The following is a 27,051-nucleotide window of genomic DNA, read 5'->3' as shown; positions in this document are numbered from 1 at the left end:
AAAAGGTATTTGTATAGCTCACATCGGCTCCCAACTATGCAGTTTGGTGGACGCAAAAAGTAACCCGTTTTGGTTACCTTTTGCAGCAGAAAAAAATGTTCAAAATGTAGCAGCAGAAAAAAAACGTTCAAAGTTTGGGGTTTTTGCAGCACTGTTCTTTGATATTGTTGCTTTGTTCTTGTGGCTGCCATCGGCGGTTTAGTACAACGCTGTCAGAGCCTAGATATTTCATCTGAAGTATGTACATACTACATGCAACTGATTCGTTGCATCAGATTCACTAAAATACCTTTACTACCGATTTTCTGCTTACCCACAGTGTGCAAAAGCAAATTTTTCATTATTGTGCTTCAGTAACTAAACAAAGCGTAAAGTCCCTGTTCTTGAACTAATTAGTCTGTGGCAAAACATTTTGATACCTTGTGAGCAAATTTAGCTCCACGTATGGTTTCGAAGCGATTCACTATATATAGCTCTGCAGGTTTCGGTAGAGATTGATGAGGAAACAGGGAGCTCTTAGTCGATAAAGTGAAGTCCGAGAAGCGCCACCGACTGCTGGCGTCACACGGCGAAATGTCCCGAGCAAATAAATACGGATTTTGCTTCCTTCGGCGTGAATCATCGCGTCTTGCCGGTGGCGCCGTTAGGTCCGGTCTTCCTGCATTGTTAGGGCTTTTGTGGTATAGCTTTCTCTGTACAAGTGGCGCCGACGATAGACGGGCGTCTCGGGGGCAGGCGCCATGCGTCTGGCCCACCAAGCGGGGGAACGAAATGAGAAAAGATTGGGTATGAGGTAGGGCAGGGTTAAGGGTGGGTAGGCGAAGGGTCCGCAGCCAAAGACGCAGTGTTTCTCGCCGCAAGCTGACACTGCGAAAGCTTCCAGCTAAAAATATAAAGTGTCCGTACATAAAATGACGAGTGTCGATGGCCTTCTCCTCACACTCTCCATACCCGACGCAAAATCAGCAGCCTTGTAACTTCAGGCTGACCTGCTAGTCATCTTTCGGAATACGCCAGCGACTTGTCATCCATCTTTCCGTCTGTTGCGGTGGGGCCACGGGGCTCCAGCAACGGCGTATAATGTTCAAATATTAACAACGCCCATCCTCTCCGCTTGCCTTCCCCCTACACCTGCAGATACTATGAGATAGAGTTAAACTGAAACCAAGGCAGCAAAGAAAAACAATGTGGGTGAGGTCCATGTGTGCCCAGCCCCCACCATAAGTGCAAGAGCAAGCACTGAGCTTCCAACATCCAGCTCTTGTACGGTAGTTGGCAGCTGATATATATGATTGCACAAGCTATTGTGTTCGAAATGCCAAAGAGACAGCTGCCAAAGGGCGTTTATTTTTAGCAGTTCCGGCTCCAGCAGCTCCCCTGGTTGCGAGTGTTTGACAGCTTTCAGAAGTGCAACGCCGTCCTGGGCTTCGATCAGAGTTTGCGGCCATCTCCTCCAGTTGATTTATTGATTGATTGTAGGGTTTAAACCAGCCGACGCAACGCAGACGATGAAGCGCGCTGTACTGAAGGGCTCCGGATTAATTTTGACCTCCTGCGGATCTTTGACGTGCGCCGAAATCTCGTACACACGGGTAATTTTTCTTTTCGCCTCCATCAGAAAAGCGGCCGCCGTGGCTGGTAATCGAACCCCAATCCTCTTGCTCAGCAACACAACGCCATAGCCACTAAGCCACTGCGGCGGGTCATCTCCTCCAGTTGTTCCAAACTTGTTCGTGGTTTGGTTGCTCTGTTTATGGGCACGTGGCCTCTGGGCCTGATTAAAAACGTATCTGATTACTGAAGCCTTCGTCGTCAGCTTGAAAGTCGGGTTACAGGCACTATTCGTGCGACAGCAACCCAACTTACCACCACCCGAAGACGCCTATCAGGCCTCATTTCAATATTTTGATCAGGTCCTGATACATGGGCTGTTCGTTTGTGGAAACAAACTTCCTGACCATAACGCTTTATTTTCCAGGGTTTCCGTCATGAAATGGTTGTCTTTAACATTATGGCGCGCAAGTGATGTTTAAAACAGGTGACCCGAGTACTGTAGGCCTAACAAAATATCAGAACCGGGCATAATACACTGAAACCTCGTTTTAACGTACTTGAAGGGCATCCGTAACTATTTTGTTATATCAATTATGACAGTTTACGGAATGTAGGCTCAGTTCGGTGCACAACTATAATGATACAAAGAAGGACACCACCTCGCGGCCCACTGCACAGCATTTCGACGTCGCATATAACGGAAATTTAATAGAAGACAAACATTTTTCCTCCGCAATGCGCCACTGCCTATTTTATTGTTCGCTAGACATCGCTGGAAAAGAGTCCGTGATGCTTCTTTGTTAAAGACATCGCAAGCGAAAGACTTCTTTTCAGTAGTGGCCACCGCGTTGATGCCGTTTTCGCCGTCGCCATGGACGGCGAAGAAATGACGCAGGTCACCCGCACCGAGTGCCTGCGGCTACCTTGCCACGCCGAACGTATGTGCATGGGAGACTGCGGCGTCTTCGGCATCGCTAGCGCCGGTTTTCTGTTGACATCTTCCGTAGTGATAGCGTAGTGATCGCGTAATGAAATAGAGGGAAACCACCTTGCGACGCTTCTCACTGCCGTCAGGTGACGCGTCCACCCCCGTGTCCTCCCGCTGGCCGAGCGAGGAGGATGGCTTGCTCAGCCGCGCGTGGCGTGGCTGGGCATGGTCGTGAGGACGCGGCGAATTTTCAAATATCCGCTTCGAACAAGCGTCGAATTCCGGGGAATACTCACGCACCATGGCCGGGTTTTTTTTTTTTAATTCAGAGCATTTGAGTAACTCACGATGTCACCCGCGTTGGCGTCCGTAGTCCGCGACCGCATCGCTCCCCCTACACTATATAAAAAAATAATACTTGCGGCGCCAGGTTTCGATCCTACGACTCTGCGGGCGGAACGCAAGGTGCACGGTACTCTACCAACTGAGCCACAAAGCCGACACAGAACGGAAGGTTACGAACTTGCCTTATATCCTTGACTCATTCAACCGTCGGCCAGAGGTGCGCCCTCTCCCCCGCGTCCTCCTCGCCTTCTCTCCGCTCGCAACACCCTCTTTCGCCGCGTTCGGTTCGGGCGCACAACAGGTGGGGACGTGCGCAACACCCTCTCTCGCCGCGTTAGGTTCGCGCGCAAGAACAGGTGGGGCGCTCGCATCGCGCTCTCTCGCCGCGGTCGGTTCGCGCTTAAACCACATATGTCGTTCGCGCGCGCTGCGGTCGCTAACATCTGTGGCGTGATCGTGACGTCAGCATCACGCGTTCGCGTGGTGGCGATTTCGGCGCTATAACACTCTCTCGCGAGGGGCATTGGATTGGATTCGATTGGATTGGCTTGGATTGGCTTGGATTGGCTTGGATTTGGATTGGATTAGATTAAAGTGGATTGTGTTGGATTGTGCTGCGTCATATCCGCGCCACGTTGCGTCATAGCCGCGGCAGAGGGTTCACGGCACGTTTCACCATCGACTTCATCGACAATGTCTACGCTGGAAGACAACAATTGCAACAACAACAACCAATACGTAATCCATACGACTTGCAGGCGCCCCCCCCCCCCCCCGCAGAAATGCTCTGCATTTGATCGTGCCCCTCGCGAGGGGGATGTTTTTTTTAAGGCGGGGAGGGGGGGGGGCGAACAAACACTTCGTTATATTCATTGACGGATGAATTTACTTTTTTACAAAGATGCTTCAAATGCATGGTTTTCTATGGAGATTTCCAGGAGAATTTTATTTACTTCGGTATATTCATTACTTTGTTATATCCCGTCGCGTTGTAACAAGATTTAAAGGGGCACTGACACAAAATTTTGAAGGCGAGATAACGTCGGAGATAGATTGGTGGGAACACATATACTTCATCTGCAAAATATCAGCGGTGAATACAGCCTAGAACATATTTAAAATCAATTTTGAAGTGTGCGAAACGCAACCGAGCAGCCAGCAAAGGACCACGCGCAATTGTAAATAAACAACATCCAAACACGTCACGAGTTTGTGTTTGCCGCTTCCGCACTACCGGCGTTTTACGCGGGCTCGCCCGGCTCGCCGCTCCAATCGGACGGCCGGAGGGCGGAGCTTCTGCTCTCGAGAACGAACGACCCGATCGTTGGCGGCGGAGGCGCCGTGATTTCGTCAGCTAATCGGGCAGCTGGCCGCGACCAAAGTTCTACAGCGATTCCAGGCACTCTGTTTCTATTACTGTTTATTACCATTGGATGCGAAAACGCGCCGGAGGCACGAAAAGCCCACTGAGCTAGCCGCACGGTCGCTGTGCAGGCGGCGGCCACGGCCGCGAAGTGGCCCAGGCCGGCGCAGGTAGCTCGAGTGATAGCTTGTTACCGCTGCACGAAATTGTCCCCAAGTCCCGACCATAGTGGCTTAAATGAGAAAGGAGTTAATGATGCGATGGCGGGTTGCATTAGAAATTGTCATCTGCACCGCTTACGAGAGCGGCACTCGAATATCCGCCGCAGTGCTGAGCCGAACACATCTGTAGGCGGACCTGTAGGCAGACCGGCCGGCTGCTCACAGCGCGCGTCTTGCCACCCACCGCCTCGAGCGTCGCGCGTCGTTCTTTAGCCGCGGTAGCATTTGTACTCGCAGCGCCTGCGTCACATCCACGGTCGCTTTTTAATTAAGCGCCTCACGAGATCAGTACATGGGAGCATTCGCAGAAACTGCCGTCGATGCGGATTCGACAGTACTACGGCGACTCTGCTCTGTGATATCCCTCCGGCGGTCACGTGGTCAGCTTTGTTCACACAAAATCCACAAAATCCATCGTTTCGCGGCACTCGCTGAAACCGAAACTGCGACTGGCCGCATTTAAAATCCCTCTAATTAAACAACCGTCGCACGCTGAAGAATATGAGGTTTCTACAGGTTATAAGTAGGTCACTAGCTACTTATCGCAACGAAAAAAACAAGATGCTAAATTTTTATGTCAGTGCCCCTTTAAGTGTATCAGCAAATACGAGTACTAATATGTTCAATTTTTCAAATCTCTTGGTAGAAAGCCGAGCGCTTTATTCGGGTATAAAAATGTGCAATAAAGTTTCAGGGCAAAATTAGAGCGGTCATTATTTATGTCTGTTTTCAACGGATCGCACTGCAGTAATGCCACGGAAATAAACAAGCGAAATGAATGTCAACGTCGAAGCGGTGGGGACTTTTGTACAACAAATGCAAAACTGTTAACCCTGTTCCGCCAAGCTGCCCTACCGTCTGTGGCATTGGTACAATCGCATGCCACAGTGCTCTAAATTAAATTGATATCATTCAACTAAGCATTTCAAGCTCATATAGATGTAACGAAGGTAAGCGCGACATACTTGTAAGTTAAATACAACATACAAATGGCGCTGGTCTGGCAACATGCACGCGAATCACATAGTAATATAACACCCAACAGGCTGTGCAACGAAACGGTAAAAGCAGCCATCAATGTTGTAGCTGCTTCCTTTCGCACCGCTAAAGAAGAAACGATTAAAAGAGGCTGAACATCAAATACTGCAACAAGTTGCTGGAACACTGAATGCTTTTTGCATTATAAGCGCGATTGTTCTGCACGAGATACGCCACCAAGTTGCTACCACCCACCAATTATGCGGATTAGTGACACTTTTTGCGTAGTTTTGGAGTTATCAACGCGTATGATAATGCCAGCTTCATGTTACGTTGTTCGGTAACCCGATACACACCACGAGGCATATTCCACGTTGAAGAATTAAAGGGACCCTGCAACACTTGCCATCGACTACTAGTAATGTATTTTGGGATAAAGTCTATTGTTCCAGAAATCTCCTCCCGCAAGAATTATGAAAATCCGTTCACCATTAACGAAACTACGCGCGATGAGAAATCGCGCATAATCGTTCCCTCTCAACTCGACCGCGGACAACGCGACGAAAGCTGCGCGCTCGCTCCCGGAGAGGGGGGCGGCTCGCGGCGTTCTCTTCGGCGGCCTTCGATATATCACATGCCGGGTGGTTTTCTCCTTTTCTCCGCAACGCGGAGGGGTCTATTTCCGGTCTGGTGCCACAAAAAAGCAGGCATGGGCGCGTGGTCACAACTGCGCGCTCGGGCTGGTAGGGCCTTTTTGAAGCAATAAACGTTTGTAGTCGAGTGGTCCCGTTGAAATGGAAGTATTGATCTCATCACTCAAACTCCGCGCGCACTCAAAACACAAAAGAAACGGCAAAACTGTGCCTACAGGTTCAGGCATAGAACAAGTTCGTACACAGCGATGACGACGACGGAAATGGGGCAATCTAGCCGCGAAGTTGACCAGTGCCAGCCGATCGGGCAGCCATGGCCTATGTGACGTCCCTTAAGCCATGCCAGGGGTTGCATATTGAGACAACTGAAGAGAGAGCGGTTGGTGTTTCCGCGTCTTTCACATCGATTTGCGCGCTCACCGCTTCACGTGCACGTGTAATATTTGGCTCAGGTATTCCTGGCAGTGTAATCTAAACGTCGCGCAGGTTTATTTGCACTGCTCAAAGAGTGTTGCAGGGTCCCTTTAAAGGAATAGAATTGAACTTCTTGTCCATTCCAGGAGTGCGAATGGGCTACGTTATGTCATTCCGTTGAATTAAAGGGAATAGAATTGCGGCAAGCTCTGATTCCTTGGAATAGAATTGGAATTAGATGAGGACGCCCATTCTGCAACACTGGTGCGTAGCAAAAGTGCAATGACTAGCCAGAAAAAGGGCTTAGCCGAAATTCGCCAAACACATCACACTTCAGATATGATGTGATTGGCGTGCACCGGTTTTACCATTTTATTGCACGTAAAACGTACCCAGCAAGGGCGCTGCTCAATCAATAACTATATTTACGGCACCGTACGTACGAACCCCTTGGTGAATTTCGGTCCTCGTTTGAAAACCAATGAAAACGGGGTCATTTCAAGCTAAATCGACATGTCCGTGTTTTGAAATGGCCATTCTAGATCTTTCTCGAAATCACCGAGGGCAAATCCAGTATTCTTTCAATCATTTCAGTCTGTATTTTGGTGGGTACAAGGGGATGTAATTCAGTAATATTTACAACTTCGTTGTTAACTACCTGGACCACGTAAATGAAACGCAGCCTTGTGATGGAGGCATCCTGTCGTCGAATGTCAGAATGATTTATTGTCGGCACACGTACGTTTCGGCATACGATTAAAAGCTACGTGTCATTCACTTCAAACTTGTCTTAGCCTTCAAACTTGTCGGCACGACTGATGTCGGCGCACGCTGTTTTGTTCAGAACCTAGCCTCTAACTTATCCCCTCTAATATTGTCTGGCGCCTCTCCAAGCCGCGTAAAACTTGTACTAACTGACTAGCTTCATGATTGCTATCGCTACACTTCTTCGCAACTCCCCACTGTACTATTCTAGTTGCACTGACACAGGTGGCAAATTTGATAAAAACAGCGCACTCCTCTTAGTAACCGAATCAGTTAATTATGCAAACTCCTCCGAGGGAATTACTCCAACCAAACTAACATCAAGTGCCGCCTAATACATCATTTCTATTTCCGTAGAACAGGAATTCTGGATATCACTGAGCCAATTAAAAGGACTTGTTGATCCAACCGATACCTCGTTAGAGCTCAATACCATTAAAAGTACCATAACTAGTATCCTAAGAGCTTTACGAAAGAAAGCCTTCTCTATATTCGCATGTAAACAAAAATCTCGAACATGCAAAGAGAAAAGTACAGAGCATTTAAAATATTCCCTACTGCCTGCCTAGAAGCCTGGACCAGCACACTGTGGCACAATGGTATAAAAACGAAGTAATCTCGCTACGCAGCATGTTTTTCGAATGATGGAAACCCACAGCGTATCTGTTTTCGACACCGTTCATTTTTGGAGGAAACTTTTCTGTTCCATTTTCCTGACCTCATGGTGTTATCTTCATGCCCTCCTGGCTTTCTTTGTTTTCAGATTGTTTCCTTTCTACTGAGCAAGCTGGCTGCCTACAACAAAACCGTTGTGCCAACAATCGACCCTACTATGGACAGCAGGGGTTTTCCTGAGAACAACAATGGACTTTGGGGCCCCTGGATTTTCTGACGGAGCTCTCCACCCGTCCTGAATTGTTACGCTTACTTGCCGCGGAGAAAATGCGAACATGAATTCCAGCCCGTAGGAAACATGAAGAATTTTGTTGTGCTAATTATATATGGAATGTTTTGCGAAAGGTCAATCTTCTGTTTATTTGGTCGTATTATGAGCCCTTGCAAAAAGCACCGGCATAGGGCATATTCATATTTTTGGATCTCTACATCTGTTTCAGGAAGCATTACCCTATCCTTCAATAACCTGAAGAAAACAGAACCCCGTGTATTGTATCGAGACCGATTTGTATAGAACGTTGTAATTACCGATGGGATGTTTATTTTACACCAATGGATGGTGATTGAGTTCGCGGTGCATGGTGCAAAAACACCATAAGGTTACTCTAGACATCGAAAAGCAGGCATAAGAAGCTTCAGACACGCCAAATTAAACACTTATTTTGGGTCGAAATGGCGTAGGAGTATATACCTCCTTCGCAGAGCCGGTGGCATCAGCATATTCCTTGATCAAGGAATGGCTACAATTTTAAAAATAAATGATTTAACCGCTCCAAAGTCTCGTTTTTACAGGTTTGTATGAATCTAGCGATTCTTTGAAGTACTATTATTTATGTAAGACGGAACCGCAACATACATAAGGAGTAAGCATAGGAGGCCATTGTCCGAAATTCGACTTTGTCAGGCACAGACAGTGGATACCACTATAAATAGCAAAAAGCACAAAAAGGTTGAAATTTGTGCAGTGTTGCGTATTTCGACTAATTTGAAATTATTCAATCAATTGGATTCAAGACAACATTGAGCACATCAGTTTTGGGGTAGGAATTGCTACCGAGCCCCCAGAGTAGGAGTCGAGAGTGTTACCACAGTGATGGGTCATCAGTTATTTATTGCCCATTTTGGACATCATGAGAAAGTGTGCCACGTGTTTTAGGCAGGGTTGTTTTTGGCAGAATAGCACGCCTAAAAACGGGACTTAGACGGGCCTTTTCGACTTGATGCTGCCGTTTGGATGCACACGGCCGACACTTCCACATCTCTACAACGCGGTCGGCTGTCTCACAAAAGCACTGCTTCGCAGGCTTTGATCAACCTCTCAGTAACAGACCTTCATTCTAGACTTCCATGTTTCATGAAAGACGTACAACATCAATATGCCTGTAGGCCCTCCCTAATCGTTCTCATTTGCCAGAAACCGTACATCATAAGGATTCAGTCGGAGATAATTCTTCAGTGTGTTTTCTGTGATCTTTTTTTTTCAAACACCATACATGGAACCCTCCGGTACAAGGTCGCGGAAAGGAGCAGAGAATTTTTCAATAAAACGGCATGGCCCTAAGCCGCAAGAGGTAAGACTGGAAGCGATGTTTTTCTAATGACCCGCCATAGTGGCCACACAGAGCAAAGTCTAAGCGTGCTTGCAGTTCTTTTCACGGGGAAAGGCGACTGAATTCACTCGTAAAACTGAACGCATGCCCGCACTGTAGGGCTCCCATCAGGGCAAGGCCTGGGCAATAGCGTTCAAGTTGCGAACTATCTGGTGTGGTAATCTAATTGCAATGGCAACACTGCACAGGAGGCTGCGTTGCCATAGTTGGAAGACACTGGGCAGAGGGGCCAGGTTGTTAAATATTTGCTCAATCAAGAGAGCTCCCCGCAGCAAACTTGCTTCAAAAACCACGTGAACCGACCGCGAAAGGTCATTGCCTTGTTGGGAGTGGTCTCCTTGCCACGTCGCCAACATGCCGGGCGCTACAGCAAAGGCGCAACGTTCCGGCTAGAAAGAAGGACTTAATTTTTGGGTACCGTGCAATAAAGATCGATACTGCGAGACAATCGGTGATGCCGGCGCTGCTCGTCAAAGTCTTCTTCCCATGCTAACGGTGTGACCCCGGTGGCGGGTCACGCAGCTTTGCTTACCCGCCAGCAAGGGGGCACACTCGTTACCAGGATGCCCTACGTGACCAGTATGCGTTTGTACTGCGACTGGACTGCTGAATGTTTGGTGTATGAACTACACAAGCGTTTGCCTTGGTTGGCCGTGGAGTGCTTACTGAGAAGTGGAATAAGAGCACGGAGAGCTTCGGTACAGTTCGTGAAAACTTTGCGCTGATTAAAATTTTTCAATGGACGTCTCAGAAAACTGTTTATGGCTGCCCGTCTTCATCTCACGGACAGGAACGCGCAGCCTTGTATCTGCAAGCACACGCTGTAAAATAGATAATCGGTGTTGCCCGGAGTGTCTTCTTTCGATGCCTTTTTTGTGCGCAGCACACGTGATTATATAAATCTTTATTGCTCGCAAAATACCTCTTCGGTTGAAATAAGGGACTCCCTTTGTCTGCGGGTCTTCGTTGTTCTCCTTTTCTCTGTCTTATGGCTTTAGGCTTTCTGATCTTCTGTCGCTCTATGTCAACCTATCGACCACAGCAATTGGTGCCAAAAGAAGCGTGTATTGCTTACGCAAGAAGTGAATGGCTGCTGTTACAAATTTCTTTTAAATATTAAGACGTCATGCCTACTTTTATCATGGAAATATGTCTTCTTATGTGAAACAGTGCAAAATCTGCTGTTAAGGTTGCTAAACATGGTATCCATTTCTACCACAAGTAGAAAGATAAAATATCTCCGAAATAAATGCTTACATCCCAAGTGTAAATCCAGTGTTACATATACAGGTTCGTACGTTGGGCTAACCAACCTCTCACCCTTTTTTTAGTAAATTGATGCAGAAACAATATATGAATGTTTTGTTAATTGTTTGACTAGTGTGTAGTCATATAACATTCGTGTCAGAGATGACAGGATGGGTATGATTACCATCGCAAATAATGGTTCATCAGCGTGCTTTGAGGAACAAGTGGTCGTCGACATAATTCATCGTAAGTTTTGCTTTCTTATGAACACGCAGTGAAGCAGATGCATGGATCAACCATCTTTACGGATTATGGTAGGTTACTAGCTGTGGGAAAAATACTGCAAAGAAAGAGCTATATAAAATATGGCGATGGGCGAAGAGAATTCGTGAAAAGATAGACCACAAAACCTCCTTCAGAGGTGCATATCAACCTGTGTCCACGTGTGATATCCATGATGAAGTGACGTTCGTGCCATGACTCCGATTTCGCAAAAAACGTCTTTCAACTCGTCCATCTCTGTTATTTCTATAAATTCTATAGAAGTGGGTTTCAAGCCCTTGACCAATTTTTTGCTGAAGCAAGTACGGGATCGAAAAGAGAAAATGAACGACAAAACGGAAGCTTGCGCAGATTTGGACAACAGGAATAGTGAAAGTAGGCACAATCATAATCCTGGTTAATACTACAGTCGACACACTAGCTTCTTTGCGTAGCGCGTATTTGTGCATGGCATCCGCAATTCTCTCTTTTAAAGCGAAGGCTTTCTTAATGGGATCAATGGCGTTCTGTCAATAACTAATGTATTTCCCCATAGGCCGGAAGATTTGCTAAAATATTTGTTGTTCAGTAGGCCACATGTCTATATTTTCAAACGCCGCTCGCGTTACACAAGCAGAATAAAAAGGATTCTATCGGAGAAAAGTAGTCAGTATCGAGGGTGGAAGGAAAAATGGCGTCGTTGTTCGATACAGCGGCACTAATACTTACCCCCATGGGCATAGAGTGAAACGGGTTCGTCAAAGGGCGTATGTATGGCTCGCGATTGAAAGGGAGAAATTTATAATCGGTGCGAAGCTCAAAAATAAATGGGCGCTTTAGACAAAATATTAGATGCTTTAAGAGCTGAGTGTAAAACTTTCACCCTGATGTTAATGGTATTAAGCTAACATTAATAGATTTTATCCTTCATAAGTTATTCGTTCTTCGTTGCGCAAGATTTCATATTTGAAGCGTATTATGCACAAACAGCTTCATATACTCTATGCGTCAAAAATAAGGGGTCAAATTGAACACGCTTTAGGTAACATGTATAGTTTAGTAAAGCCTACAATATAAATGACTGGGGCATGGACAGCAAATGAGTGATTTGAAGTTTTTCAGCTCTTGGTGCAACTAATTTGTAATCACTCGGAGAATAGTGTTGTATATTATTAAAACGCACTTCATACACCGAACATATTGCACAAAACGCCTTTATTTCGAACAATAACTTAAATTTAGCATGTGGAATATTCATTAAAACCGGAAGGACTGCACTTGCTGTTTATACTGACTTTCATGATTACCAAAATTATTTATTTTTAGCCAGCAACAAAACAGGCTCGTGAACGCCGCTGAAGGACAAAATGAAGTGACTGCATCAAAGAAATTTTCTCCAGAGCTCACAAGTTTGTCCGCCCATAAAGTCTTTCACCAAAGTATAATTGCTAGGCTGCAGCCACATGGTGTTGGGTTGGCTTGCAGAAAATGCCGGCCACTGTTGTCCATCATGAGGAGTTGGTTTTCTGCGTGACAGGAAAACTTATATATCAGACAAACATTTTGCGGTTGCCGAGCAAGCATACGATTGGTACCGCTGCAGGCAGGCACGAATAAAATAATACGACACGCAAGGTAAACTACAGAAAAAAGCCAGAAATGGAAACGCTCAATGGTTTGTAAGTGAGGGTAACTTTCAAGCAAAACATATTTCTCGCCAAAATAACTTGTGGCGCCATGCCACTGGTTGTGTTAGACGTTTCAAATAAAATGATTGTGTCTCGATTGAAACTCCTCATTTATACATCTCATAATGGCACGCCTCAAGAATGAACACGCACGCCCTCGATAAAGAAAACGATAACACACCAAACTTATGAAGACGGTATCGTAGGCTCGATTTCTGAAAGCTGAGTAATCTGCCACAGCAGACGGCCGACGATCCAAAATCGGATATAGATAATCGGACGCCCATTCTTGCTGGGGACTTTACACATGGGAATATTTCATTGTGCTTTTGTAAACTCTGATGGGAGTAATAATGATTGTCCTTAGCTACAAAAGAAACAAAGTGGGCGCGTATCTGCTCCTTTCGCCGCAAATGCCGTCAAAAGACGACAGGAGCCTGCCGCACCCGCCAAAGAAAGGCCTCCTTTCTCTTTACCGCTCACTCCTCATGCCGCTACTCTCCTGTCTAGCTCCTCTCACGATAAAGCGGCTAGAGGTTTCTTCAACACAATTTAAATTTACTGAATTCCACTTCTCCACGCTGGGTGCCTCGTTGCCAGCGCCGCCATTGGGTGGAGACACGCGTGAATTGAGGCAACATACACCACGCGCGTCCCGCGTGCTATCTTTCGTTACCTTTGCCAGTTAACTTCTTGGTATGCCGCCAGAAGGGCTAGTGTCGCGGGCAAGCGCTCGTGTATTTTTCTGGGCGTACTTTGTATTTAATGAAGCATTTATGCATTTAGGCGAGACATTCTTTCCGAGTGCCCCACAGCCATGATCGTGTAACGCACTGCATTTCCACAAATATGCAGATTTGGCGGAACTAACACCTTTAATCGTTAGAAAAGGGTAATTGCGGATAATTCGAAAGAGAGATATTTAAAAGCAAAAAATTAGAAAAATAGAAAAAGATAGTGAAAATGGCGAGCAGTGAAACGTCCTGCATTTTTACAAAAAATGCGGATTTGTCGTTAGTAAAATTTTTTATCGTTATAAAAGCGTAATTTCAGAAACCAAAAAATAAGTGAAATAGAAAAAAAAATGGCGATAATGTTGAACCGTGAAACACCCGGAATTTCTGCGAAAATGCAGATTTCGTGGAAGTGACAACTATAAACGGTATAATAGCGCAAAGGAAATAATTGGTGAAACAGAAATTAAGAAAAAAAAATTTTGCGGTAACAAATTCACACTCTGGACAAGCGGCGTGAGAATATTCGCATTAGTAGACAGTTCTCTGAATTTGTGCAGATTCTCAAAGTAAAAGAAACAGTGCAAATATCCCTTCTGTATTGATCTTTTGCCTCAAATATGCGCAATGTTTTGTTTTTCTCAACAATGTCGACAACCATTAACATTGCACCATATATAGCGTTTAAAAATGGTTGTGGCTACATAAACATGTCGTTTGACATCTACATTAACTTTCCCCGAGCGGATGAACCCAGGGAGAAAAAGACAGGTGCCCACACACACAGAGACAGTTCACAGCTTTATCGCCGTATGTTCTTACTTCCGGCGTTTCATCGAGAATTTCGCTGACATAGCCCGCCCAGTTGGCACAGGACCGAGATAATTGGAGAATAATGGGAGAAACCTTTGCCCTGCAGTGGGCGTAGATAGGTTGTGATGATGATGATGATGATGATGATGATGAGCCCGCCCTCTCACGCACCTTCTGAAGACCGATACTTTGTTTTCGTGGGGCTCCGCGCAAGTCAGCGCTTTTGCCGCTCTGAGTGACCGCCAGACCAGTTGTCCTATTTTGGCCCATTTCCATGATTCGGCTCCGACCGAAGTTCCTACTGGTGCAAGTGGGCATGGGAAGTTGTATTAGTCCAGCAACAGGCCGGTCGAACCAGAGTGATAGCGTATGCCAGTCGCCTTTTGAGCCCTGCCGAACGCAACTATTCTAGCAGTGAGCGTGAATGCGTCGCACTTGTGTGGACTGTCAGCAAGTTGCGTCCATACTTGTTCGGCAAATCATTCGCTGTAGTTAGGGATCATCATGCCTTATACTGGCTTTCCTCTCTAAAGGACCCCACCGGACGACTCCGCCGTTGGGTCTTATGACTACAGTGTTACTATTCGGTCGTCTAGAAGTCTGGTCGAAGGCACGAGGACGCGGACTGCCTGTCTCGTCATCCTGTTGACCCACCTGATCCTACAGGCACTTACGACGACCCCTACGTATTCGGTCTGTCGGACTTTCTCAACATTGCTGACCATCAGCGCCGTGATCCCTCGCTTTGGAAGATCATCCAACGCATTATCTCCGAGTCGGACGACCCTTCTATGCGCGCATTTATGCTCCGTGATGGCGTCTTGTTCCGCCGGAACTTTCGCGAGGACGGGCCTGACGAGCTTCTTGCTGTGCCTCAGCATCTCCGTTCTGACGTCCGTCGCGAGCTTCACTACGCGGCTACAGCTGGTCACCTTGTCATGCCTCGGACGTACGACCGCGTGCGTCGGCCGTTTTGCTGGCCGGGACTCTACCGGTCCGTGCGGCGATACATCACGGCTTCTGACCTTGGCCAACACCGAAATACAGCTCGTTTGATTCCAGCCGGCACCCTTCAGCCAATTGGTGTCCCCCAAGAACCATTCTTCCGCGTAGGATTTGACCTTTTCAGCCCATTGCCCTTATCCCGGTGGGGGAACAAGTGGATTGCTGTCCTAGCCGATTATGCGACGCGTCACGTTATCACACGTGCCCTCCCCAACAGCTGTGCCACAGAAGCAGCCGAATTCCTCCTATATGCTGCAATTTTGCACCACGGGGCTCCTCTTCAGCTTCTTAAGGACTGTGGGAGGTACTTCTTGTCTCAAGTGATCAATTACTTCCTTCGTTCCTGCCGTACCAAGCACACCCTTGCAACCGCCTATCACCCACAGGCAAACGGACTTACTGAGCGCTTTAAACAACACGCTCACAGATATGCTCGCCATGTATGTTATTGCCGACCACGGTGACTGCGACGTACCACTACCCTACGTTACTTTCGCTTATAATTATTTTCGCCTCGACACTACAGGCTACTATCCATTCTTTCTCCTTTTTGGCCGCGAACCTACCTTGCCATTGGACTCTGTGTTGCCTAACTCGGTGACGTTAACAACCGAATATGCACCAGACGCCGCAGAGCACGCTGATTTGTCCAGCCAGTTTGCGCTTGCCAGGACATCGACAGCACAAGCAACGCTGAAGGGGCGCAATTTCCAGCACCATCGCGATGTGGCATTCTCACCTGGCACTTTTATTCCTGTGGACCCCATCGCGCCACGTCGGTCTGTCTGAACAACTGCTCTGCAGTTTCACGGGCCCTTGCCGCATCATATGCAAGGTAACTCCTGTGATTTACGAAATTGGACCACCCACACCCTCGCCGTAATCCTCTCATTTAAAGCCGCAACTTGTGCACGTCTCCCGTCTGAAGACGTATCATTTCTGCGACCTCAAGCTGCCCTTAACCTTGGTCCGTCGCTTGCACTGACCCGGTGCTTTCGCTGCCGGAGGTTATGCCACTGGCCCTTGTACCTTGGCAAAGGACTTAACGACGGAGCCAGGATTAACCAGGCGTTCAGTTATGCGACAGACAGACAGGCAGACAGACAGACAGACAGACAGACAGACAGACAGACAGACAGACAGACAGACAGACAGACAGACAGACAGACAGACAGACAGACAGACAGACAGACCTAAATTTTCGTGTTTAAGTAGCTCAAGGAAGACTATCAATTTAAAAAACTTACCGCGCTTCTGCGTGATTCGCTAGAAATATCGGTGAACGGCTAGTCTTTTTCCCCACACCAACTTACTCCTGTCATGAAAAAATCAATGAGGGCTACTTTAATGCAATTATAGCTTGCCCCCTTCGCCCTGCTCGTGCGGAATAAATTAAACCTGAGTTCTGACAGTACGATCACGGTGCATTTACCAGTGCGGGATCTCAGCGCATTGCCAACTATGCTACTAAAATTGTACTAGTGCATGTCGCTTGATAAGTGCGCGTAGCGGCATGTGATTAGAACAGGCACACCAGCGTTGGAGCACTCCATTTTGGGGAACGCAGAACCACTGCACCCCTTTAAGTATTTCGGGGCAAAATACGAAAAAGTTGACAGCGATGAAATTAAGCAAATCCCGCCTAGCAGTTAGAAGCCTGCCGCAGTAATCCGCGCCGAAGTACGAAGAAACGATGGTGAAGAAATAGGCGCAAATACAATGCATCATAAGAGAGATTCTACCTGACTACAGTAAATGCTCTGCCAATAAACGTTTTCTTTCTCTCCTTGATAAGTATCTCCACGCTTGCGCCTTAAAGGAAAGTAATCACAACTTAGTGTCAAGGCACTTTCTTTATGCAGTTAACTTTCTTTACGCAGTTAAATAACAAACGTTCTGGTTGGGGGTAGGGAGATGTGTATGTAAATTTTCGTAAAGACAGTAACAAACGCAGGAGTTGACATTCATAAGGCCTTCAACAGGGCGCGACAATCACAAAGTGGTAAGGATATATTCACACTATGATCAGCAGCAAGCTTCTACAAATGTAGTAGAATATCACGGCAACTTCAATTACTGCCCTCAACTCTAATTAGCTGTTATCTCTCAAACATTTACACACCTTTTTGAAGATCCACAAGGCTTGCACATTGAATACTTCTTTATAACCGTGCGCCACAACCATCCTACCACATAACATTTCAATCCTCCTTTGAACTTCTTACTCTTTGTCATAGTCAAGCCCATCCATTCGCATATGCACCAGATGAACATGTAACTTTCAACACACCCCTTTTGCCTCATTAAATTTTAAGTGATTTCTATCCCAACACGGCATTACGTTACGAAGAATTTATTCACGGTAAACATGGGATCCCGCCGGCTGTACTCTGCATGAACTACAGAGCGTATGGTCCGATCAATCAACAGACGTAGTCGTAGTGACGAGCGTCCATGCAGGTAACAGTGGGCTCTGTCCGGAGGCAAATAAATTTAAGGCGCATTTGCGGAAGCTTGAGAATCCATTTTTTCCGTCTTTATAGAGATTTTGTGCATGTCTTTTTCTATGCTTTTGGGACTTTTGGGACAACTGTCCACTGTATCCCCATTACGCGCAGTCGGGTTCATAAAAATTCGTACTTTTGAGGCTTTTTGTGTATGTGGCTCAAGTATCGCCCCGCACCTGTCCACGCTCCGCGAGCTTATCTTCGGATTCCCCTTCCTACAAACACCCTAAACATTTTTTCACCTCTTCCATAAATCTCTCCCAGGTCGTAATAGCTCCTGTATGGTTCTCGAAACGTAGCAAGGCTATTCTAGCGAGAAAAACACTAAACTGAATACTAGCTTTGTCGCGGGCTGCCCGAACAGTCTTTTTGTTTTCATAGTCTTGCAGGCATTATTTGACGTCTTCGTCAGCTCCTACAGCAAATGCCCGTTTTCTCTGTGATGAGAAGGGTCCGTTCTGAATGCCATATTAGTGGCATTAAAACAGTGCGGCCATGGCCTAGTTCAACGAAGACGAAGTCATTATGATTGATTGTGGGGTTTAACGCGCCGACGTAACGCAGGCGATGAGGAGCACCGTAGTGGAGGGCTCCGGATTAATTTTGACCACCTGGGGATCTTTAACGTGCGCCGAAATCTCGTACACACGGGCGTTTTTGCTTTTCGCCTCCATCAGAAAAGCGGCCGCCGCGGCCGGGAATCGAACCCGCGACCTTGTGCTCAGCAGCGCAACGCCTTAGCCACTGAACCACCGCAGCGGGTACGAAGTCATTCTACTGTGTCGATAGGATCAATGTCCCTCCAATGCAGCACCACACCATGTAATAAAACTTGGGAAATAGTTTTTAGCGTAGGTCCATGCAGAATCGAGTGAACAGACTGGAAGGATACCCGTTCCCATTCCCCCCTTTCACCGTCTTCCATACCGGTTCGTTCTCCGTTTGGCGAATACCTATTTGGGGTTAGCCCTTTTCTGGAAGATATGAATCTTGGAAAGTTCCCCATGACATTGGCATTTCGCATTTCAGCGGAATACTAGTTGTTACACCGTAGCAACACATACTACCGTTCCCCCTCTTCCGCGCGTGGACCATAGCACTGTTCAAATCTGCTGTTTGTATTTTATGCGAAAGCCTCCATATCCTCATCACAACAGGCAGCCAAAATATATGCCACTAGCTTGGAATAAACAGGCTGGTAGTGCATTTTATTACAACTCTGAAGCCCCTTTGACACTGGTCCTTCCCCCATGGTAGCAAGCAGTGAATCTCCAGATATAGGCCATAAGGAAGATGCCCTGTCTGGCGCACCCGTTCCTTCGTTCGTTCTTGTGTTTTCACGCTATTTTTTTAATGTCAAATCAACTTGTTGGGCAGTCAGCCAAACCCTGGTTAACTTCCATTACCTTCCTGTATAGTACCTGTCTTCAAACAAACTTGCCCACATCAAGCTTTTACTACGTAAGAAAGAACTTAGGGGTCCTGAACTCACCCGCACACATGAATCCCGGGCCCACTGTGTTCTTTGTAGTCAAATTGTAATCCAAGCGAACATAAAAACGTTTCGCACAAGGAAAGTACATTCCTGCTCAACGAGTTTCGCATGAAGGGCGCCACCTTTTCAAGTCCTGCAGCTGCCTTCTGTCAACACGTAGGAGTCAATTCCCTGCATTCCAAAGAAATTCTGTAATGATACCCGTCATGCTGCTCAGCCTGCAAGACCTATTCGGAATTCCCAAATTTCCAAACTCCTCAGAATACTCGTCAATAGCACGCTCCCAACAGCAATGCGCTCACAGTAGGACTAACTACACTCCATTCTTCTCCTCCCTTTCTTCAAAACTACTCCTGTATAAAAAGAATTGTTCTGCCACGTTTGCGTTGCAAATTCTCTTCCTAGCTGTAATTCCATAGCTATAAAATGTGCTGGCGGTGGTTGATAAGTGGCAATCCGTTTGTGAGCGCCAGAAATTGGCGTGAGAATTCAGATACTTTAAACTCTCTTTACCGGCATTATCACAACGGCGCCGGCCATCGTCTGCCAGGCATGTAATTGGGATGGTACGGCCTGTTTTCGGCAAATATTTAGGTTATATTTGGTGGAATGACTGCATCTTTGCCAAAGCCACGCCAATGTTTAGTATTAACAGCAGCCTCATTACCTCGGTTGACGCACGCATGTTTTGAATCAAAAGCTTTGCCTTGAATAGAGTTAATGGGTTCGAACTCACGCATCCGGCTGTCACAGTTGGGAAATTTGTTTTCGTGCACACAATTACAGTGATTGAACATTGGTAGAAAACAAGTGTTACATGTTGATATCGAGGATGTGTCACTAAATGTCACGGGGAGCGTTTTTGTACTTCCATGGCAGAACAGGACACTGAAAGTTGTGAAATGTTTCACAAGTGCTCCCACCATCACTTTCTACCGAGATTGAATTATTGTGATCGAACTCAATACAGATCAGCTGCTGCAACACGGTGTATCGACAGAGCGCTATGCACGTCGGCTGAATGTGGTTTCCTGCGCGTTGATAGGTAGAGGCACTGACAGGAAGGGCCATGGGTAATCTTGTACTCACAGAATAAGTTAACAGAAAGGAAAAACCTGTCAGAATGCAACAGATTTTGCAGAAACATTTGACTAATCTGAGAGCATGATAACTTGATTAGCTATATAGGCCTGCTTTTGTCAAAATTAAGTTTTGTTCTCAAAACCTAACGGGCAGCAGCCACCAGGCGTGTATATACGACGTAAGACTTTCACGTGTTCTTTTTTTTTTTGAACATAGCAGCCACCACATCTTCAGATAAATCTTGGCTTTGTATTCTCTACGCTTCTTCGCCAATACAATAGTAAACCCGAACCTGTTGACACGAGAGATCTGCTACGTACAGCCCGGGGAAACAGACAGAAAAGCCCAAATCCACACAAAACACTTACGCGCAGGGACTCTGCTGTACTAAGGCAGATTCAGGCGAACATAATACAGACTGCACACCTGACACACCTATACAAGCGATTACCGGGGGCCCCCAAGTGTGCGAACTGCGGAGACTACCCCACCATTTATTCCTACTCTGTGGCCGTACGCGCAGACCCCCTGCTTCCCCTTTAACAGCGCGTAACAAAACAACGACGAGGAAAAAGGGACACAAGACGGCGGTGACTCTCAACTAAAGCTTTAATCGGAAGAAAAATACACACATATATACGATCATACACCACACGTGTCTGTAAACGTCATCACTATACAGCAGTGCGTCAATCTTATCCTATCCTACTTCCCCCAAACAAATGACAACCTAAGGCATCGTCTTCGAAAGGAAGGCGAATGCCTTATCATGCAGTGTCACAGAAGCGCGACTAATGCACGTCCCTTCACTTTTTCTCATATGGAACCCCTCTACCAACTCTCGTGTCAAGCCGTCATTGTGGCGCCAAAGAATACTCGTCTGCTTATACAATGCGTTGCATTTTTTTACTGCTTTCCTCGTGGGCCTTGCAGGGACGATTGACATGTGCAAAAGTATTATTCCTGAGCCAAGCACGGTGCTCCATCAGCCGTACATTGACGCACCTGCCTGATTGGCCGATGTACACATCACCACACGAAAACGGCAAAGAGTACACGATGCCCGCCGAGCAGGGAATAAAAGGTGACACATGTTTCACACCGCATCCGGTGCCAGTTTCTCTCTTGACAGCTTGTTTTCCACCATTTTACATATTCGGCTAAGGTTATTCGGGGCCGAAAAGACAACCCGAACCCCGTAACGACCGACTACATTTTTCAGGTCATGTGAAATACGATGCATGTAGGGAATACCTGCGACCCAGTTTCTTTCAACCGGACGGCCAGCTTCACATCCCGCGGATGAATTCACAGCTTTAAGTACGTTCTGTGCGCTCCTGCGCATTATTTACTGAGGAAAACCAGCCAAGTTAAGCCTGGTGATTTGGGCCTCAAAACTATTCCCCATGTTATGCATACAAGGCTTCAAAACATCCGACCTTAGCACAGAAGAGGCAATCCCACATTTTACCAGTTTGGAGTCCCCCAGAGCTGTTATTCAAAAGTGGTTTGGCAGACCTAGGGCAGTACGTCCAGCATACATGCCCTGGTTCCAAAGACAAACGCAAATCCATGAACTGTACCTGACCGCCTCTCGGAAGCTCACATGTAAACCGAAGCCTCAGGGCGCATTCTTTAAACAACTTTAAGACAACCACTCGGCTGTGACACATCGCAAATATCAGCCAAGACCAGGAAATCGTTAACATATCTGACTACCATCATAGCCAACCCACACAGGTTCTGCTCAATACGTGTGTCAATCTCACTGAGGAAAATGTTTCTATAAGAACAGGGGCTACCCTAGAGCCAATACATATCCCGTTTTTTTGCACATGTAAGCCCCCCTCTCAGTCCACAAAGGTTGACCTCAAGTAGAAAGACAGAATTTCCAGAAAACCGCTCACCGGTAACCTACAATTGTTAATAAACTTCACTTCATTTTCCTCTGTAATGCACCGCTTAACACTGTTGAATAATTCACCATGAGAAATGGAATAGTATAAATCTTCGACATCGATACTAAAAATTTGGCAGGTGCCTGGATTGTCCGTTGTCAAAAAATCTACAAGGTACTCTGAGTTACCGATCAAAAACGAATCGTGAAGGTGTAGGGAGTCCAGGTGTCTCTGCAGATATCCCGACACCGCCCTCTGCCATGGGTTCTGCTCCGAAACAATTGCGGGAAAAGCTACTTCGGGCTTATGTGTTTTTGCCGAGAAGAACCGTTCCAGAGTTTGGCCCTTCTCGTGCATTAGAGCGCCTGCAACGCGCGCAAGATTGTGGCTATTTAGCAGGGAAACAGCCCGTTCCTTCACTTTCGAGGCTTTTACATCAATTGGTTGAAAACTCTTGCGAACAGCTTCCATGGCCCTTACAGAGAACACGTCATCTGGTACAATGACAAAGCAACCTTCCTCATTTGAGGTCATGACGTGCAGGCGGTTACTTACAGCAAACTCGGCACATTCTCGTACGGGATGGGGCTTGCGCCACGTGCCTTCAGTCCTGGAGAGAACATCAACGCACTCTGTGGCGAACCTTGGACGGTCTTCCTCTGGAACCCCGCGTGCAATAATTCTGGTGAGGGCTATCTTCTCAGGCGGTTCCTACGCGGGTTCAACGCTGAAACTGGGATCCAGTCCCAAAACCTTCTTGTGGCGGTCAGGAAGATTCTGGTCCCCCACAACGATGACCCTGCCTTGAGCAGCCTTAGACTTGTTCGGCCGGGGTAGGTGGGGTAAGAAGGTATTCCACAGCCAGTCCGCCGTCTTCTCTGAAAAGCCGTCCTTGAAATGCCTAGCCTGTCTCCACCACTTTGCTCTCAAAATGAGGCTTAAACGTCTGCTGTGTCCCCTTGAAGGCTCCATGAAACCGCATAAAGCTTGAACTTCCCGGGGTCACAAGCCGTACCTCAAGTGCCACGACACTATCCTCGGTCTACACTTCCATATTGCCATCCATGAGGCTAGCGTGTTGGGTTACGTAGGATACGAGTGTTAGAACAAAGAAAAGGGCCCGATGTAATAGAAATATCGTTCAACAGAATCGACAGCACGGCTAGTTGGTATCCGTCCATCCTAAACAGCGCTTAACAAAATTACGACAAGGAAGAAGGGACACAAGATGGCGCTGACTGTCAACTAAAGCTTTAATCGCAAGAAAAACACATACATATATACTATCATACACCACACGTGTCTGGAAACGTCATCACTACACAGCAGTGCGTCAAACAACCTTATTGTAGCCTACTTCCCCTAAACAAAAGACAACCTAAGGCATCGTCTTCGACAGGAAGGCAAATTCCTTATCATACAGTGTCACAGAAGCATGACTAATGCACTGCCCTTCACTTTTTCTTATATAGAACACCTCTACCAACTCTCTTGTCAAGTCGTAATTGTGGCGCCAAAGAATACTCGTGTCCTTATACAATGGGTTGCATTTATCTTGACTGCTTTCCCCGTGCGGGCCTTGCAGTGACGAGTGACATGTGCAAAAGGATTATTCCTAAGCCAAGTACGGTGCTCCATCAGCCGTACATTGACGCACCTCCCTGATTGGCCGATGTACTCATCACCACATGAAAACGGCAAAGTTGGCTATGAAGGTAGTCAGATATGTTGACGATTTCCTGGTCTTTGTTGATATTTGCGATGTGTCACGCCGAGTGGTTGATGTCTTAAAGTTTTTTAAAGAATGCACCTTTGGGCTTCTGTTTACATGTCACCTTCCGAGAGGCGGTCAGCTACAGTTCCTGGATTTGCGTTTGTCTTTGGATCCAGGGCATGTATGCTGGGCATACTGCCCTAGGCCTGCCACATTGCTTTTGAATTACAGCTCTGGGCACTCCGAGCTGGTTAAATGTAGGATTGCCTTTTCTGTGCTAAGGTCGGCCGTTTTTAAGTCTTGTATGTGTAACATTGGGAGTAGTTTCGGGGCCCACCCGCCGCGGTGGCTCAGTGGCTAAGGCGTTGCGCTGCTGAGCACGAGGTCACGGGTTCGATTCCCGGCCGCGGCGGCCGCTTTTCTGATGGAGGCGAAAAGCAAGAACGCCCGTGTGTACGAGATTTCGGCGCACGATAAAGATCCCCAGGTGGTCAAAACTAATCCGGAGCCCTCCACTACGGCTCGCCTCATCGCCTGCGTTGCGTCGGCGCGTTAAACCCCACAATCAGAATCAATCAGTTTCGGGGCCCAAATGACCAGGCTTAAGTCGGCTGGTTTTCCTCAGTAAATAATAGGCAGGAGCGCACAGAAGGTACTTAAAGCTGTGAATTCATCTGCGGGGTGTGAAGCTGGCCGTCCGGTTGAAAGAAACCGCATCGCTGTTTTTCCCTACATGAATCGTATCTCACATGGCCTGAAAAATGTAGCCGGTCTTTACGCGGTTCGGGTTGTCTTTTCGCCCCGAATAAACTTGGGCGAAAATGTAAAATGGTGAAAAACAAGCTGTCAAGACAGAAAGCTGGCACCGGGTGCAGTGTGAGACATGTGTCACCTTTTGTTCCCTGCTCGACGGGCACCGTGTATTCTGTGCCGTTTTCATGTGGTGATGTGTACATCGGCCAATCAGGCAGGTGCGTTAATGTACGGCTCATGGGGCACCGTGCTTGGCTCAGGTATAATGCTTTTGCACATGTCACTCGTCCCTGCAAGGCCCACGAGGAAAGCAGTCAAGAAAAATGCAACCCATTGTTTAAGGACACGAGTATTCTTTGGCACCACAATGACGACTTGCAAGAGAGTGGGTAGAGGTGTTCCATATAAGAAAAAGTGAAGGGCAGTGTATCATGCTTCAGTGACATTGTATGATAAGGAATTTGCCTTCCTGTCGAAGACGATGCCTTAGGTTGTCTTTTGTTTGGGGGAAGTATACTACGATAAGGTTGTTTGACGCACTGCTGTATAGTGATGACGTTTACAGATACGTGTGGTGTATGATCGTATATATGTGTGTGTGATTTTCTTCCGATTAAAGGTATAGTTAAGAGTCAGCGCCGTCTTGTGTCCCTTCTTCCTCGTCGTTGTTTTGTTTAAGCGCTGTTTAGGATGGACGGATACCAACTAGCCCAGCTGTCGATTCTGCTTCCTCCTTCCTGTCGATTCTACCCCCCCCCCCCCCTTCGCGGTAAAGCAGGCTGATCCCTCTATTGCCGAAGCGCAAAGGGCACTCATTGCACAAGCAGAGATGGCACTGTTGACTATTCCGGCACCTCCTGACAAGGGGTTCCGTATGGAAATAATGTTACTTTCTTGTTTTTCTGGCTAAGAACGACAATATTCCGAAAAAACGGCGTGTCACTTGATTGATTGATTCATCGGTAGATTAGTTGATAGATAGATATATGATAGATAGATAGATAGATAGATAGATTTATCTATTTATTTATTTATTTATTTATTTATTTATTTATTTATTTATTTATTTATTTATTTATTTATTTATTGATTGATTGATTGATTGATTGATTGATTGATTGATTGATTTAGGGTTTAACGCACCGACGCAACGCAGGCTATGAGGCGCGCCGTAGTGGAGGGCTCAGGATTAATTTTGACCACCTGGGGATCTTCAACGTGCGGCCAAATCCCGTGCACACGGGCGTTCTTGCTTTTCACCTCCATCAGAAAAGCAGCTGCCGCGGCCGGGAATCAAACCCGCGTGTCCTCGTGTTCAGCAGCTCAACGGAGGCGTGTCACCCTTGCTGCTGCAATGCACAGCGTCGGCACAACTGCGGATTCAACAAATGATGTCGGTGAAATAAGCCCGGCGCCCCACGGCTGCCGGATGTAGACTGTCTAAAGCTCAAAGTCTCAAAGTAGGGAAATGCACAGTGTCGGCACAACTGGGGATTCAACAGATAATGTCGGTGAAATAAGCTCAGGGCGCGCACGGCTGCCGGATGCAGACCGTCTAAAGCTGTGGTTGGGATGATGTATTGTAGTAATGTACGATTTCCCATTACTACGCAAAAGGCTGTGCAGGGCTTGTGGCACTTATGTGTTCTCAAAAATGCATGCGCCAAAAATTTATTCAAACAGTCTATGCATACCCATCACACATTTCTTAAACAAAGAAGCTAGAGGGCCGCAAAAGAAAAGAAATTACCATCCGTTCCTAAGGATAGTTGACGGAAGCGCGAAAGCTAACTCTGCGTTCAACCTTCGCTTAAAGTGCGCCCAATCGATTGTCCAACCTTCGAAGTCCCAAATCGCAAACGAAGAACGAGCCCATGAGACGATTTTTCGTGCAATAAGTAAGAGCATCTACGAATGATCTAAATGTATAGCAACACGTGGTTGATGAGATAAAAGCATACTGTTGCTCCCATTCTTCATGATCTATGCGCATATGATGTTATCAAGAACGTTCCTGTTTGGCAAATTTAAAGTTACCATTTTGACACAATGTTCTCCCGGTTTCACGCACGCGCCGTGCGTCCAGAGACCTTATCAGAGCTTTTCGATCGACCAACCGGCTTATGGGGAAATGTATTAGGTCCTGGACAGGATGCCATTTGTATCACCAAGAAAGCTTTCCAATTAAAAAATCTGAGCTTGTCGCACGCTGGGCGCACAGACAGAGCCTAAAGTTAAGTTGTGGGGGCTCTTGGTGTCGAAATTCTGTAAAGTTTCTCCCCATTTAAATGCAAAATGGAGGGAGAACCAGGAACTATCGTCAACCGCCCGTATGATCCATTCCGC

The 27,051-nt window shown here is 46.8% G+C and overlaps 1 protein-coding gene across 1 annotated transcript in view; it reads left to right on the top strand.

Annotated features, from left to right (window-relative positions):
- The window catches only part of LOC144179925 (arylsulfatase B-like), a 41,008-nt gene extending 32,346 nt beyond the window's left edge, over window positions 1-8,662 (top strand). Inside the window, exon 9 of the mRNA XM_077708343.1 lies at window positions 7,985-8,662. Coding sequence (XP_077564469.1) covers window positions 7,985-8,113 — 129 coding nt within the window. The 3' untranslated portion in view covers window positions 8,114-8,662. The remainder of the gene's footprint in view (window positions 1-7,984) is intronic.
- The last annotated feature ends 18,389 nt before the right edge of the window (window positions 8,663-27,051 follow it).

This window comes from Haemaphysalis longicornis, unplaced genomic scaffold (assembly GCF_048455015.1).
Source record: "Haemaphysalis longicornis isolate Haplotype H1 unplaced genomic scaffold, Haemaphysalis longicornis Haplotype H1 scaffold_4, whole genome shotgun sequence".
Taxonomy (NCBI): domain Eukaryota; kingdom Metazoa; phylum Arthropoda; class Arachnida; order Ixodida; family Ixodidae; genus Haemaphysalis; species Haemaphysalis longicornis.
This window is presented reverse-complemented; position numbering and strand designations above follow the sequence as displayed.